This window comes from Macrobrachium nipponense, chromosome 42 (genome assembly GCF_015104395.2).
Source record: "Macrobrachium nipponense isolate FS-2020 chromosome 42, ASM1510439v2, whole genome shotgun sequence".
Lineage (NCBI taxonomy): Eukaryota > Metazoa > Arthropoda > Malacostraca > Decapoda > Palaemonidae > Macrobrachium > Macrobrachium nipponense.
This window is the reverse complement of record NC_061103.1, coordinates 24,542,511-24,556,111: the sequence shown is the minus strand read 5'-3', so window position 1 is coordinate 24,556,111 and position 13,601 is coordinate 24,542,511. Positions and strand designations below refer to the sequence as shown.

General features: G+C 34.5%; 1 protein-coding gene across 1 annotated transcript in view; it reads right to left on the bottom strand.

Annotated features, from left to right (window-relative positions):
* LOC135213306 (PDF receptor-like) overlaps positions 1–13,601 on the bottom strand; it is a gene marked incomplete at its 5' end in the record, with an annotated part of 58,722 nt that overhangs the window by 9,538 nt on the left and 35,583 nt on the right. Inside the window, 1 exon segment of the mRNA XM_064247286.1 lies at positions 12,916–12,985. Within this exon segment, the coding sequence (XP_064103356.1) occupies positions 12,916–12,985 (70 nt within the window).

Here is a 13,601-nt window from a genome sequence, read left to right as displayed (position 1 = left end):
TAATAATAATAATAATAATAATAATAATAATAATAATAATAATAATAATAAAAGGACCCCATAAAAACGCCAAAATCTGGAAAGAAAGTACTACATTTCAGAGACTGCTGTCTCTCTCTTCACCTACCTGAAGAGAGAGACAGCAGTCTCTGAAATATAGTACTTTCTATATTTTGGCGTTTTTATAGAGGCCTTTTATTAGATGGAATTCTGTTATAACAGACCACTTTTACCAGTCATATATATATATATATATATATAATATATATATATATATATATATATATATATATATATACATCGAGCTACAAATGTCCTTTAATATCTAATTCGCTGTACCTCGGAATTAATATATTTTCATATGTTGAGAGCCGACAAATCTCTTATCGACTAAAAAAATTCCCCTTCGGTTAAACATATATGAAATATAATAATTCCGAGGAGTGGTTAGAGCGAATATATAGGATATATATATATAATATATATATATATATATATATATATATATATATATAATATATATATTATATATATATATATATATATATATATATATATATATATATATATACATATTCATAGTCTTTTCTCCACTAGAGTCTCTGGCCTCTCAGTGAGTTACAAGGGATGAAGTTGCATGTCCAACGCCCTTTTCTGGAAGTAGCCAATGCTGGCACCCACTTACACTTGGGGTAAACTGGCTGGCGGTAGGCAATGAATAACTTACGGATCAAGCAAAAGTAGCCGATCTCTATACCCCTCTACTACAAAGCCTAATTTAGCTAACTACAACTTCCAGAGATGACAGATATCTTAGATACTTCTTCTTTAAATTTTGCAGTTGGGGGAAAGAGGGAAGGAAGGAAAAGAAGAGAATGTTTAGAAAAATGAGAAAACACTGAAAATCTGACTCAATTTATTCCTTGTAGTGTTCTCAGTCAGTCTCAATTACTGGCAGAACTTTTCTCTCATATATGCATATAAAATTCTTCATCACTCTTCTTCTTCTTCTTTCGGCCTTATTAACCCCATTCTATAGCAGGGTCGGCCGCTCGAGTCGACTTTCTCAAGTCTATTTCGATCCCTTGCATCTTCTTCCTCCAGCACCACCTCCCCCCATATCCATCCTCACCACATCCATCCACTGATCCGCTGACGGCCCCCCCCCCCCCCCCCAACAAACACACTCCTCTCCCCCATCAGTGGCGTGTTCTTCGCTCTCTTGATTGGTTCCATCTCCTCTCTTCTCATTACATGGCCAGAGTACCTCAGACGAGCTTCCATGGCCTACTCCTTTACGTTACCTATACCACACATTTTTCTTATATTTTGCCTCTCCCTCCTTTCCTGTAGTGATATTCCAACAGTCCATCTCACCATCCCCATCTCGGTTCATTCCTCTTTCCTTTCAAGTGCCCAAGTTTCTGCCCCATATAATAGTACGGCGTGATAACTGTCTTATAAATTTTCATTCTGACCTTTATGGCATTTTCTTGTCTAAAACAACTCCATTTACTCCCCCCCCTGCATTGTCGCCGCGCTTCTTTCACTCTCTGTCTCACTGCTTTCTCAGTACCTTCCTCCCTGTTATTGAACTCATTGTTCTGCTCTGGCAATCTACCGTCTTCCACTGGAATGTTTAATTCTTTATGTTCTCTACTACAAATCATTATCTCTGTCTTCAAAGTGTTCACTTTCAATCCTTTCCTTTCTAGGGCTCCTTTCCTTGCTAAAAACCTTTCTTGCAGTTCTTCTGTGTCTGCTATAATGACTAAATCATCAGCAAACATCAGTTTCCACAGTCCTTCGTTGTTCGTTAATTCTAATGTCAGTGTGTCTATAACGATCTCTTTAATTTGCACTAAGATCATTAAAAACACGAGTGTCGTCTTATCAATGAAAGATGAGTCAAGATTAAGAAGGCTATCAAGTTTCCCAGGAAAAGATGCAAAATTAATTGATGTATTAAAATCTGGAGTGTATGCAAAAAAAAAAAACTAGTTGTTTTATTGACTTAATCCTTATATATATATATAAATGGATTTATGTGTGTGTGTGTTCCACATACACTTTGGAATGCACTGAGCAGTTTCAACCAAACTATACTCTGTTTTTTTCATCTGTCCATCCGCCTGTGGTGCTTGCGTATGGTAACACTGTGTCGGGGCTTTAGATAGTTACATTCAGCTTACATTCAACAATAATAATAATATCCTATTTTGAATATTAACGGTGTAATTCGCATACTGTAATTTATTAAAATACTTTTCAGTTACCTAAAACTTACACATAGCGGAACTATTTAAAGCACAGAACGCAGTGTTACCATGCGATAGCACCACAGGCGGATGGACAGATGGAAAAAAACAGAGTATAGCTATACAGACTACTTACCATCCGGGAATGAACACTGTGGGGTTAAGACATCGCTGGCATCAAAGGAGGGTTGTGGGAAAGGGGTAATGAAAAAATTCCAGAAAATGACAGATGTTAGTATCTAATCTATAGTTTTTGAGGTTGCTGAGATGAAGAGTGACACTCCCGATGCCCTTTAAGTCCAAGGGTGGGAAGGGTGACATGTAAAAATAACTGAAAACAACAGATATTAGTGTCTAACCCACAGTTTCCGAGGTTGCTGAGATGAAGAGTGACACTCCTAAAGCAGCTATATTAACAGGAATGAATGAGACGATAGAGAGAGCGAGAGAGAGAGAGTTTATAGGTTGCAATTAAAGACTTCTCTGGCACCGCTGGGTTGGTTAGCTAGTAAGTTAATAAATGACTGATGGAAAAAATAAATTCTACATCGTACAGCGGAAATCTACTTATGAAAGTATGGATTTTGGAATAATTCTGAAAAGTTTCAGTTAAACCATTGATGTTGCCCAAAATTCGGGGAAAGACATGTGTGATATATATATATATATATATATATATATATATATATATATATATATATATATATATATATATGTGTGTGTATATAATATATATATATATATATATATACCATGTAGTATATATATATATATATATATATATATATATATATATATATATATATATATATATATATATATATATATATTAAACATACAAATTAAACAGCTTATGCCACGTACGTCCTGTACGTACCTTTGTCCCAGATATTAGGGGGCTGACATCACTGTCATAATGACGTTGCAGAACTATTGCGCGTAAATTATTTTCAAAAATTAAGTGTGATATATGTATATAACGTTATTTATTGATTTATTAAGTCAATGACGCAGCTAGTGTTCTTTCACGAGCTGCGGAATTTAATGCATTAATGGAAATCGGAAAGACTTCGTCTCATTTTTTATGACTCGTCTGTCATCGATAAGATGATATTTGTGTTTTGAATTATTTTAGTGGAGCTTCAATGACCTCTTTTGCGAGTCATTGGGGACAGGATTTGAATAGGCAAATAAGCAAATAATCAAATTAATATTGATTAACAACATATATATATATCTATATATATATAGAGATATGATATACATATATTATATATATATATTATATATATATATATATATATATATATATATATAATATACAAAATGTATATATATATATACACATATATGTAAATATAATATATATATATTATATCTGTGTGTATGCATGTATTAATATAGTATATGTATATACGAGCCGACAGTTAATTTTTATCATATGACGCCTTTTCATTATTAGCCAAAGAGATTTAGCGCAAAGTTGGTGAAATCCATTGTTCATTGTTCTTATGTAATTACAGCTTACGTTAACTGACAAACATTATTCTTTCGTGCTTGAAAATAATCAAGAACGGCCTTTGACTTATCTACTCTGCTCCATCGCTGTCAGAAATCCTTATTTTCAAAGTTAAAGTTAATTAAATAAATGACAGGAATAATAACAATTAAAAATCACAACCGTATTAAGGATGGAAATAGGAAACGTGATACGAGAATAACAAAAATATAATAATGTTCCGAAATATACATATAATATAGGGAAAGAAATCGCTAGTATCCTAGGCTTCGAAAATATAAATGAAATCGATATATTAATTAATACTAACTATAAAAAGAGAAATACAGTTAATTAAAATCTATTTAAATATTTTGCTTAAATTTACATGCAATATAGGCAAAGAAATCGCTGGTATCCTAGCTTCGAAAATATAAATACAACAGATGTAAAATTAATAGTTATAAAAACCCTGAAACACGGTTCATTAAAATCTATCTATCTACATAGATAATGTATTAAAATTTACATACGATATAGGCAAAGCCATCACTAGTATCGCAGCTTTCGTAAATATAAATACAAGAAATAAAAATAATAATGGGTATAAAACAAAGAAACACGGTTAATTAAAATATTTAATGAGGTTATTGTCCACTTATAACTACCCAAACGAAGTTGGGACACAGCGTGAGAAAAAGAAGAATTAAAAGAAAGAGAAATTCTGAATTAACAGTTGAATTAACTGTTTTTCCTTTGGGTCTGAAAATAACCTCGTATTTGATTTACTCAAATGGATGGCTTAATTACATTTCAAAAGCAGGATAACAAAAGGTAATTACAACTTTGATGACTGTACCAACAAATGACTCATTAATCACACCATGGTACCCATTGATCAAAGAGAGAGGAGAGAGAGAGAGAGAGAGAGAGAGAGAGAGAGAGGAAAAATATAGCCTGATAAATTGAAGACTATGAGACAAGGGTCACATTCAAGCAGTTTATTCTTATTATAAAATAAGTGGAGAGAGAGAGAGAGAGAGAGAGAGAGAGAGAGAGAGAGAGAGAGAGAGAGAGAGAGAGAGAGAGAGGATAAATATAGCCTGATAAATTGAAGACTATGAGACAAGGGTCACATTCAGGCAGATTTCAATATAGTTAAGTGTCAATTTGAGAGAGAGAGAGAGAGAGAGAGAGAGAGAGAGAGAGGAGAGAGAGAGAGAGAGAATGTTGATCAACTAATTTGATCAAAATTACCAGATCCGCGTCTGTAAAAGAAACAGGTAGAAAACACGATTTTGTAAATGACTTTCTACTGAGAGTAATAATATAAAGTTTAAGGACAACATTTCGTGAGGAGGAGGAGAGGAGGGAGGAGAGAGAGAGAGAGAGAGAGAAAGAGAGAGACGAGAGAGAGAGAGAGAGAGAGATTGTTCTGTCAGCACCAAACTAGACAGGAAATTTATAGATTTAATATGCTGATATAATGGAATATTTCCCTTCAGTTCCGAACAAAATATAACTTCACAGCCCGTTTCTAGATCGAATTCATTAATAGTTCTTTATAACTTTTCACTAGTTAAATAAAATAATTTAACGCTGGTATATAGTATATAGTATATGGATATAGTATATATATATACTATATATATATATATATATATATATATATATATATATATATATATATATATATATATATATATTATATATATATATATATATATATATATATATATATATATATAAATATATATATCAATATATGAACCAACGTTACATTTATTTACTTAATTACTGATAAATTATAAAGAAATATTTATAAATTCGATCTAGAAACGGGTTCTGAATTTGATTTTGTTCGGAACTAAAGGATATATATATATATATATATATATATTATATATATATATATATATATATATATCTATATATATATATATATATAAATCTGTAAGACATGGGTTTTGAATAATATATTGTTCGTGCATTCTCTGTAACCTGTGGAATGTGGAGGACAGTGCAGAGTAACGACCTGAGAATAGCTGATCAATGAGTTTCTAGGGGATGGCGTGAGATAAAAATGCTTAGTTTGTCGAGTCAATGTACGACAGTTTATGAACTCTTCCCAAAGTGCCTTTGTGAAACTAGATGCAGCTAGAACCGCGAGGCGCTAGCGAACTGTGTGTTCGTATGTGCGTGTGCGCCTCTTTCTGTTAAAAGCGTTCATACCCAAGCCTATGGGAGGGATTTTGACAGAGGGCTTCGAGTCATAGGCAAAGATGCCGTGGCATTCGCCGGGGGAGTTTTTTGTGACAGTGTTTAGTGTCCGGTTGGGAATGGGTAAGTGTTACCTTTACTTTAGCCAAAGGGGTGGCTTGTTTGATATCTTGTAAGATGTTCCATTTTATTAACTTTGTCTTTAAACTTGTGTGTACACTTACCGGAATGTGTTCTGTATCTTTGGCAGACGGTTCTGGATTTCGGTGGGACAGAGTTCCCAGGGAAAGGTGTGACCTTTTGGGTGACTTGACAATGAGTTGTTTTAAGTTAGTCTGTAAGACTGGATTACTTAGTTAATCGACTTAGTTATTGTAAATAAACGTTATGTTATGATGCAACTCTCTCATTTTCATTACCTGTTAGAATGGAGAGAGAGGAGGAGAGAGAGAGAGAGAGAGAGAGATGGGGTGATTGCCGGGAGAGAGAGAGAGAGCCTGTCTGTGTAGTGGGGGTCTGCCTTCCGTTTCGTGTCCACGCTTACCGTATGAAATACATGGCGGTTTTCCCATGTAATAGTGGTGGCAGCGGTTAAAAAGGGGATATAGAAAGTTTTCTTGCTTTTCTATGCCTAGGAACGCCAATGAAGAGATATGAGTGGCCAGTTAGAAAAATAAAAAGGGGCCGTGACTTAGCGATAGTTTTCGAACGACAAAGCTTTGTGGGATTGTGGAAAATCGTTAAACTGTTAGTTTTCAGTTACTTAGTGGAAAAAATGAGAAAATGTCTGTCTGATTAACTGTGCTAAAGGGAGGGAAGGATTTTTATGGGACTCAGCATTTTTCCCAGGGAGTCAGCCTGAAGCAGTGAGCGCACCCAGTGTGACTTTTGCTTGTGCAATGACGAGTGTTCCGAGATACCTGTGCGGCGGTCGTTGTTATATCACTACCGCGTTTTTACGAAGAATTTCGAGTTCTTTTTTCCCATTATGGAGTGGTGAGTGTTAAACTATTGTTTATCAAAAAGGAGTGGGTTTTTGTTTAAATATTTCAGGGTTATGGGATTGGTTCAAGAGGTCAAAACAATTTTTTCTTTCCCCATAGTGAAGTGTTTTCTTTATTTGCACGTGTTTATAATAGACGTATGCATTCGTCTTTGTTTAAAACATAGGAGTGTATTTTTCTATGCATGGAAACTGTGCTTAGATAAGCAGATTTGGCTTAGAGACACAGAGCGGCCACAATTTTAAGGGCTCAGCATATTTCTGCAGAGAGGCGCCTTGCATTGCGAGGGTGTACGGGCATCCCTTGGATGAAGAGAAAAGGAAATGAAAAGAGATTTTTCTTTTACGAGAATGAGAGGAAAAGTAGTTAACATGCACGGGATGTGTTATGTGTTTCTTTGTGCCTTGAAAGACACAAATATAAGGGGGATACACAGATTATTTTTTTTTTTTTTTATTGTGTTGGAGAAATTATTTTGAAATGCCGATGATTGGTGTTGTATCTGTGTTGTGTGGCAATGGTGTTATGTCATGGTGTTGCATGCTGGAGAAATTGTATGTCATAAGATTCAGCAATACTGTTGTATGCTATTTTGAATTTCACCCTTACTTGAGATTATTGCTTTGGAGAGTTATTATTATTGTTATTTTAATAATTGTTATACTTGAGATGTGTCACGGGAGGTTTACTTAAGTATAATTATCATTACGGGAGAATTGTTTTGCGAGAGATTTGAGATATTTCATGGGAGATTATTCAATAATTATTACAGATAATTATTCAGGGATAATTATTACGATGAATTAATGGGAGAAGTCTTGTGTTAATTATTTGTTCAGTTTTTGTAACTTTGGAGAATATTTCAGTGATTCACGGGGATGAGTTTTGCTGAATCTTGATGAATCTGGCTGAATCTTGGTGAATTGTGTGGGATTTTGCGAAATGAATTTTGCTGAATTTTTGCGAATTTTGCTGAATTTTTTTTTTTGGAGCTGAATTTTTGGAGAATGGACAAGCATTAACTTTGGTGATAATTTTTGTACTGATACTGATGATTTTGATGATAGCAATTTTTTTGGTGATTTTGTGATAATGATATTTCTGATACTGTTTTTTTTTTTTATACTAATACGTGGGTGTTTTAATGCTGTCAAGGGAGGTGAAATCTTTTGTGATTATGGGAAAAACTAACAACACATTATTTTAGTTTTCTTTTTTTTATGAGTTCAGCAGATAATTGCTTGACATCTAGTGAGTTACGGGAGATAGTTAATGGTGCCGTTGATTTTTCTTTTCTCCTTTTTTGGAAGTTAGCCATCGCTGACACAAGTTTTTTTTACCATGGGTGAATTTGAATTTGTTTTTTCTCTCCAGTTAGTGTGAATATTATCTCAGTTCGTGACTTAGAGTCATTGTTCGGGAACGTGTTCGTGTTTTAGCTATTTGATGCTATAGAGTAATATAGGGGAGAATTTCTTGCACGTTTTGAATGCATACGTAATGGCACTACATTTTTTTCTCTGGATATTTGTGTTCCAGAAATTGTGAGTTTCTTGCACAATACATTAGTTGTATTTGTGACGACTTTGTGAGAGATAGGAAACTTGGTTAAGTTTTCTAATGGCTATGTCGTAGTGCATATGGGGAAGTCTTTGCTAAGACACTGTGAGTTGGGAATTCTGTTATAATGAGTTGTGGCACATTGGTGATTTTTTTCTAGAATTTTCTAGACAGTTTTTATTTGCCGAGTTTTTGCCCTTTTTTAGCAGTTATGCTAAACGGAGAGAGTTTTTATAGTTTTTTACTATAACATTGAGTTATTCTCTGGAGAATTGGAGTTAGAATTGAGATATAATTGAGATATATTATTTTGGAGAGATAATTGGAGGTATATATTATTTTGGAGTTATATTTGAGATATAATATATGGGAGATATATATTTTTGGCCATTTTTGATATTTGCCAATAGTGGTATGAGCTATGTTTAGTTCAATTATTTTGCAGCCATCTTTGTTGCAAATGGAGACACATATTTGGAGATTATGGGGCAATATTTGGGAGTGTGTGAGTTAGTGCACATTTTTTGGAGATATATTATTTGGAGCCTTGTTTTGTTCCACATGGAGTTATTGTGGAAATAGAGGTAAATATTTTGTATTTGCCGAAATAGAGGTGATTATTCTCTATTCTTGGAGTGGTGTCTTTTTTTTTTTACTGACATGTGGCTATTGGAGAAATAAGAGAATAATATAAGGGGGGTTGGTTATTAACCAAATGGAGGAAATATTTTTATAACCGGAGTGGTGTTATTATTGATATGATGTCTCATAATGGAGTTGGAATTAATCTTGGGCGGGTGACTCTCTTTTTTTTGTGGTTATGGAGTTTTTTTTGAGTCAAGAGAAGATTTCTGTGGTTCTCTTTTTTGGTTTCGTGACTATTTAGAGGCGAATGGCATTACTGCATTACGAGTCATATGGAGATGTGTGCATTTTTTATGTTCACAAGTGTGTTATTCTTGGAGAAATATAATTTGGGCAAAGTCATGTTGAGAGAATAAGTCTTCGAGACAAATTTTTGAACACATTAGTCATATCCTGGAGTTAATTCTGTGAAATGTGTCAGTTAGACGTTTTTTTCTTGAGAATCATGAGTTTCCAAACTTATGTGTCTGACTAGACAATTTTTGTGCTGTTGTTAGAGCATGCGTCCGCAGGCGATTTTTCTGCTGACAAGCGATGTGATGAGCCGTGTGCTGAGCTGTGCTGTTTCTTTTCTTCTGATGGTGACAGATCAGAATTTTTGCAATATCTGGGAAATGTGGCTATAGCATTTCACGAAAGCGCATGTGTGAGAGTTTGCTTTCTGGCAAATTCCATAACTTTACATGGAGCATTTCTTGGGGAAAACGCGGGAGTTATGCATATTATACATGTATTATGTATTTTGTGATTGGGGAAATCTACTTGTGATTATTTTTTTTTTTTTATTATTTTTCTTCCTTTTCCTATGAGAGATATGATTTGGGGATTGAGCTTAAGTAGCATTTCTTTTTTGGACGGGAGATTTGATTTTACCGGGAGGTGTAATTTTTCGAGGGTTATTGCTTACGTAAAGGGAGTTTGACATTAAGTCTCATTGTGATTAATTATTGAGCAGTAAAGGGGTTTTTGCTGTTAAAAGTTGGAGATTTTTACTGATTTTGTGGGTTGTTTAAATATCAGCTTGCGAGAACATTTTTGGGTCTGGGTGTTACGTGATTCTTTTCTTTCTTGGGCTTGTTACGAATTTTTTCTTTTTTTTTTTTTGAGCACATTCGAGTTCGAAATGTGAGTGCGAATCCGTGGTAGTTGCTGAGTTCGAAAGTGAGTGCAGAAATTCCGTGGGGAGGTTGCTTGTGATTTCTGAGTTGTTGGTGTGTTGCTGATGTGCGAGTTTGGAGAATTGAATTGGAGAACTTGATGTTTTTTTTTCTTAGAGAGTTGTGATAATGACTTATCATTTTAGTAGTCATATTTAAGGGAGTTAATTGGGAGACGTTCAGTTAGTATTTCTGACCCTTTTGAGATCGTTGTTTGATAGAAGTAGTATGTTTGGGTTAATTTTCTTAGATTGACCAAAGACCTGACTGACATACTAACGCCCAAAAGTTCCCCGACTCCAGCAAGACGTCCACCAGCCGTGAAGAGAGGTTGCTGCCATGTTGTCCAGGGTGATTACAAGTATTTCCATGATGGGTGTTCGAGAGAATTCTACAGCGTGTTTTTTTGGGGATCTACAAGAAGCCGTGAGAGTCTTCTACGATGAGGGAGGCATTACGTCTTCCTACAATTGCTACAGCCTGCTATAGCCTGCTACTGTCTGTTCAGCTACTTGCAGACAAGCGAAGAGGGATATTCAAGAATCCTAATGCAGAAAATATGAGAGAAAATGCGTTTTGTGTTATTGGGAGATAAAGCGTGATAAGACTTTATTTTATAATGCCAGAGACGTGCAGTTTTACTTATTTTGTTTTAAGCCGGCCAATGTTTTATATTATATAAGCAATTTTGCTAGGCGGGAGCTAGCATATAGGTGCGAGGCCGAGCAATCTGTAAGACATAGGGTTTTGATTAATAATATATTGTTCGTGCATTCTCTGTAACCTGTGGAATGTGGAGGACAGTGCAGAGTAACGACCTGAGAATAGCTGATCAATGAGTTTCTAGGGGATGGCGTGAGATAAAAATGCTTAGTTTGTCGAGTCAATGTACGACAGTTTATGAACTCTTCCCAAAGTGCCTTTGTGAAACTAGATGCAGCTAGAACCGCGAGGCGCTAGCGAACTGTGTGTTCGTATGTGCGTGTGCGCCTCTTTCTGTTAAAAGCGTTCATACCCAAGCCTATGGGAGGGATTTTGACAGAGGGCTTCGAGTCATAGGCAAAGATGCCGTGGCATTCGCCGGGGGAGTTTTTTGTGACAGTGTTTAGTGTCCGGTTGGAAATGGGTAAGTGTTACCTTTACTTTAGCCAAAGGGGTGGCTTGTTTGATATCTTGTAAGATGTTCCATTTTATTAACTTTGCCTTTAAACTTGTGTGTACACTTACCGGAATGTGTTCTGTATCTTTGGCAGACGGTTCTGGATTTCGGTGGGACAGAGTTCCCAGGGAAAGGTGTGACCTTTTGGGTGACTTGACAATGAGTTGTTTTAAGTTAGTCTGTAAGACTGGATTACTTAGTTAATCGACTTAGTTATTGTAAATAAACGTTATGTTATGATGCAACTCTCTCATTTTCATTACCTGTTAGAATGGAGAGAGGAGGAGGAGAGGAGGAGAGAGAGAGCGAGAGAGAGAGAGATGGGGTGATTGCCGGGAGAGAGAGAGAGAGTCTGTCTGTGTAGTGGGGGTCTGCCTTCCGTTTCGTGTCCACGCTTACCGTATGAAATACATGGCGGTTTTCCCATGAATATATACTATAAAACATATATATATAATATATATATATATATATATATATATATATATAGATATCTATATATATATATATATATATAGATATCAAAGGAACACAACTACAAAATTCGAACAGGCAAAGGCAAAAGCCAATGCTGCTGCCATACTTTTGATGGATCTTGGGAAGTTCATTAGGGACGAAAGGGCTATTCACTGCCAATTTAAAATGTCCTCCCCATCCTCACCACCAACCCCTTTTAAAAAAAAAAGGATCTGAGAAGCAACGGAATGAGATGGTGGGGTCGGCGCCCCATTAAGGGACAAAAGAGCCCTTTGATGGCCGCAAAGAACTCCCTTGACATCTTGTGCTCTGGGTCTCAATTTATCTTGGCTGACTTTTAGGTCTTGAACCGATCAACTTTTGTTCAGGGCGATGATTAGAATTTTAGGGTCTAATTTTTCCCCTTTTCCATCTTCATACTTTTTAAAAATATTCACCGTGGCTTTACCCTTTACGGAAGACCAAAAGATCTTGTGATATTGTAGCTTGATATTGGAAACATATTCCACTTACAGTCTTTGGGCTTGAATGCACACACAAACATATATAATATATATATATATATATATATATATATATATATATATATATATATATATATTATATATATATATATATATATTATACATATTCCATTTACAGTTGGAATTCTTGAATGCACACACACACACACACACACACACACACATATATATATATATATATATATATATATATATATATATATATATATATAGATATATATATATATATATATATATATATATATATATATATATATATATGCACATATCTATACGTACCTAAATTTAACCGTACAGACCAAGTAATGTCAAACAATTCTGCAGAAAAAAAGGCAGTCAAAAATATTGTATTACCAATTCACAAAATCACCAGACTTTCATACTTTTATGGTACATTATATAATATTACTTACAAAAATGACGATGAGACGAGGTCCTTCTAAGATCCAAAAATACGGGCTTAGATTGTAACCCCACCAGCACCTGGAAGTAAAGCAAGTCATTTGAGAAATGCTTAGATGAATTCATGTTGTAATATACCAAGAAAACATAAAAATGAATAAATTTAAGTTACAAATAAATAATAAATAAATTTTGATAATTTTTATCTGTTTATTAATCTATTTTACTTTTTCTTGTTTCTTTTGAATAAGTGAGATCTCTTCTTTCTGTATTTTCCTTTACATTCTCTTAATTCCTGATGATCATCATATTCTTTGGAAGTTTTAATTTCGTGTCAATGTCCCCTTTTGAGGGCTTATTCCTTATGGGTAAGGTTCATTTTTCTGAGTGGTTAATAATAATAATAATAATAATAATAATAATAAGAATATAATCTAATAATGAATAATAATAATAACACAAATCCTCTGACATACCAGGAAAAAAGAAGATATATTTTTACACACCAATTAATGATAAGAAGTTTATTATACTTAAATGGATAATGAAGGAATATTTATTACGTCTTTTAATGAAACGCACAGGTATATAAACAAACTACACAGTCAAACTCACTCTCTCTCTCTCTCTCTCTCGTCTCTCTGTAACAAAGATTAAAGCTGTGACAGCACTAATTAATTAGTGATATAATCCTTTA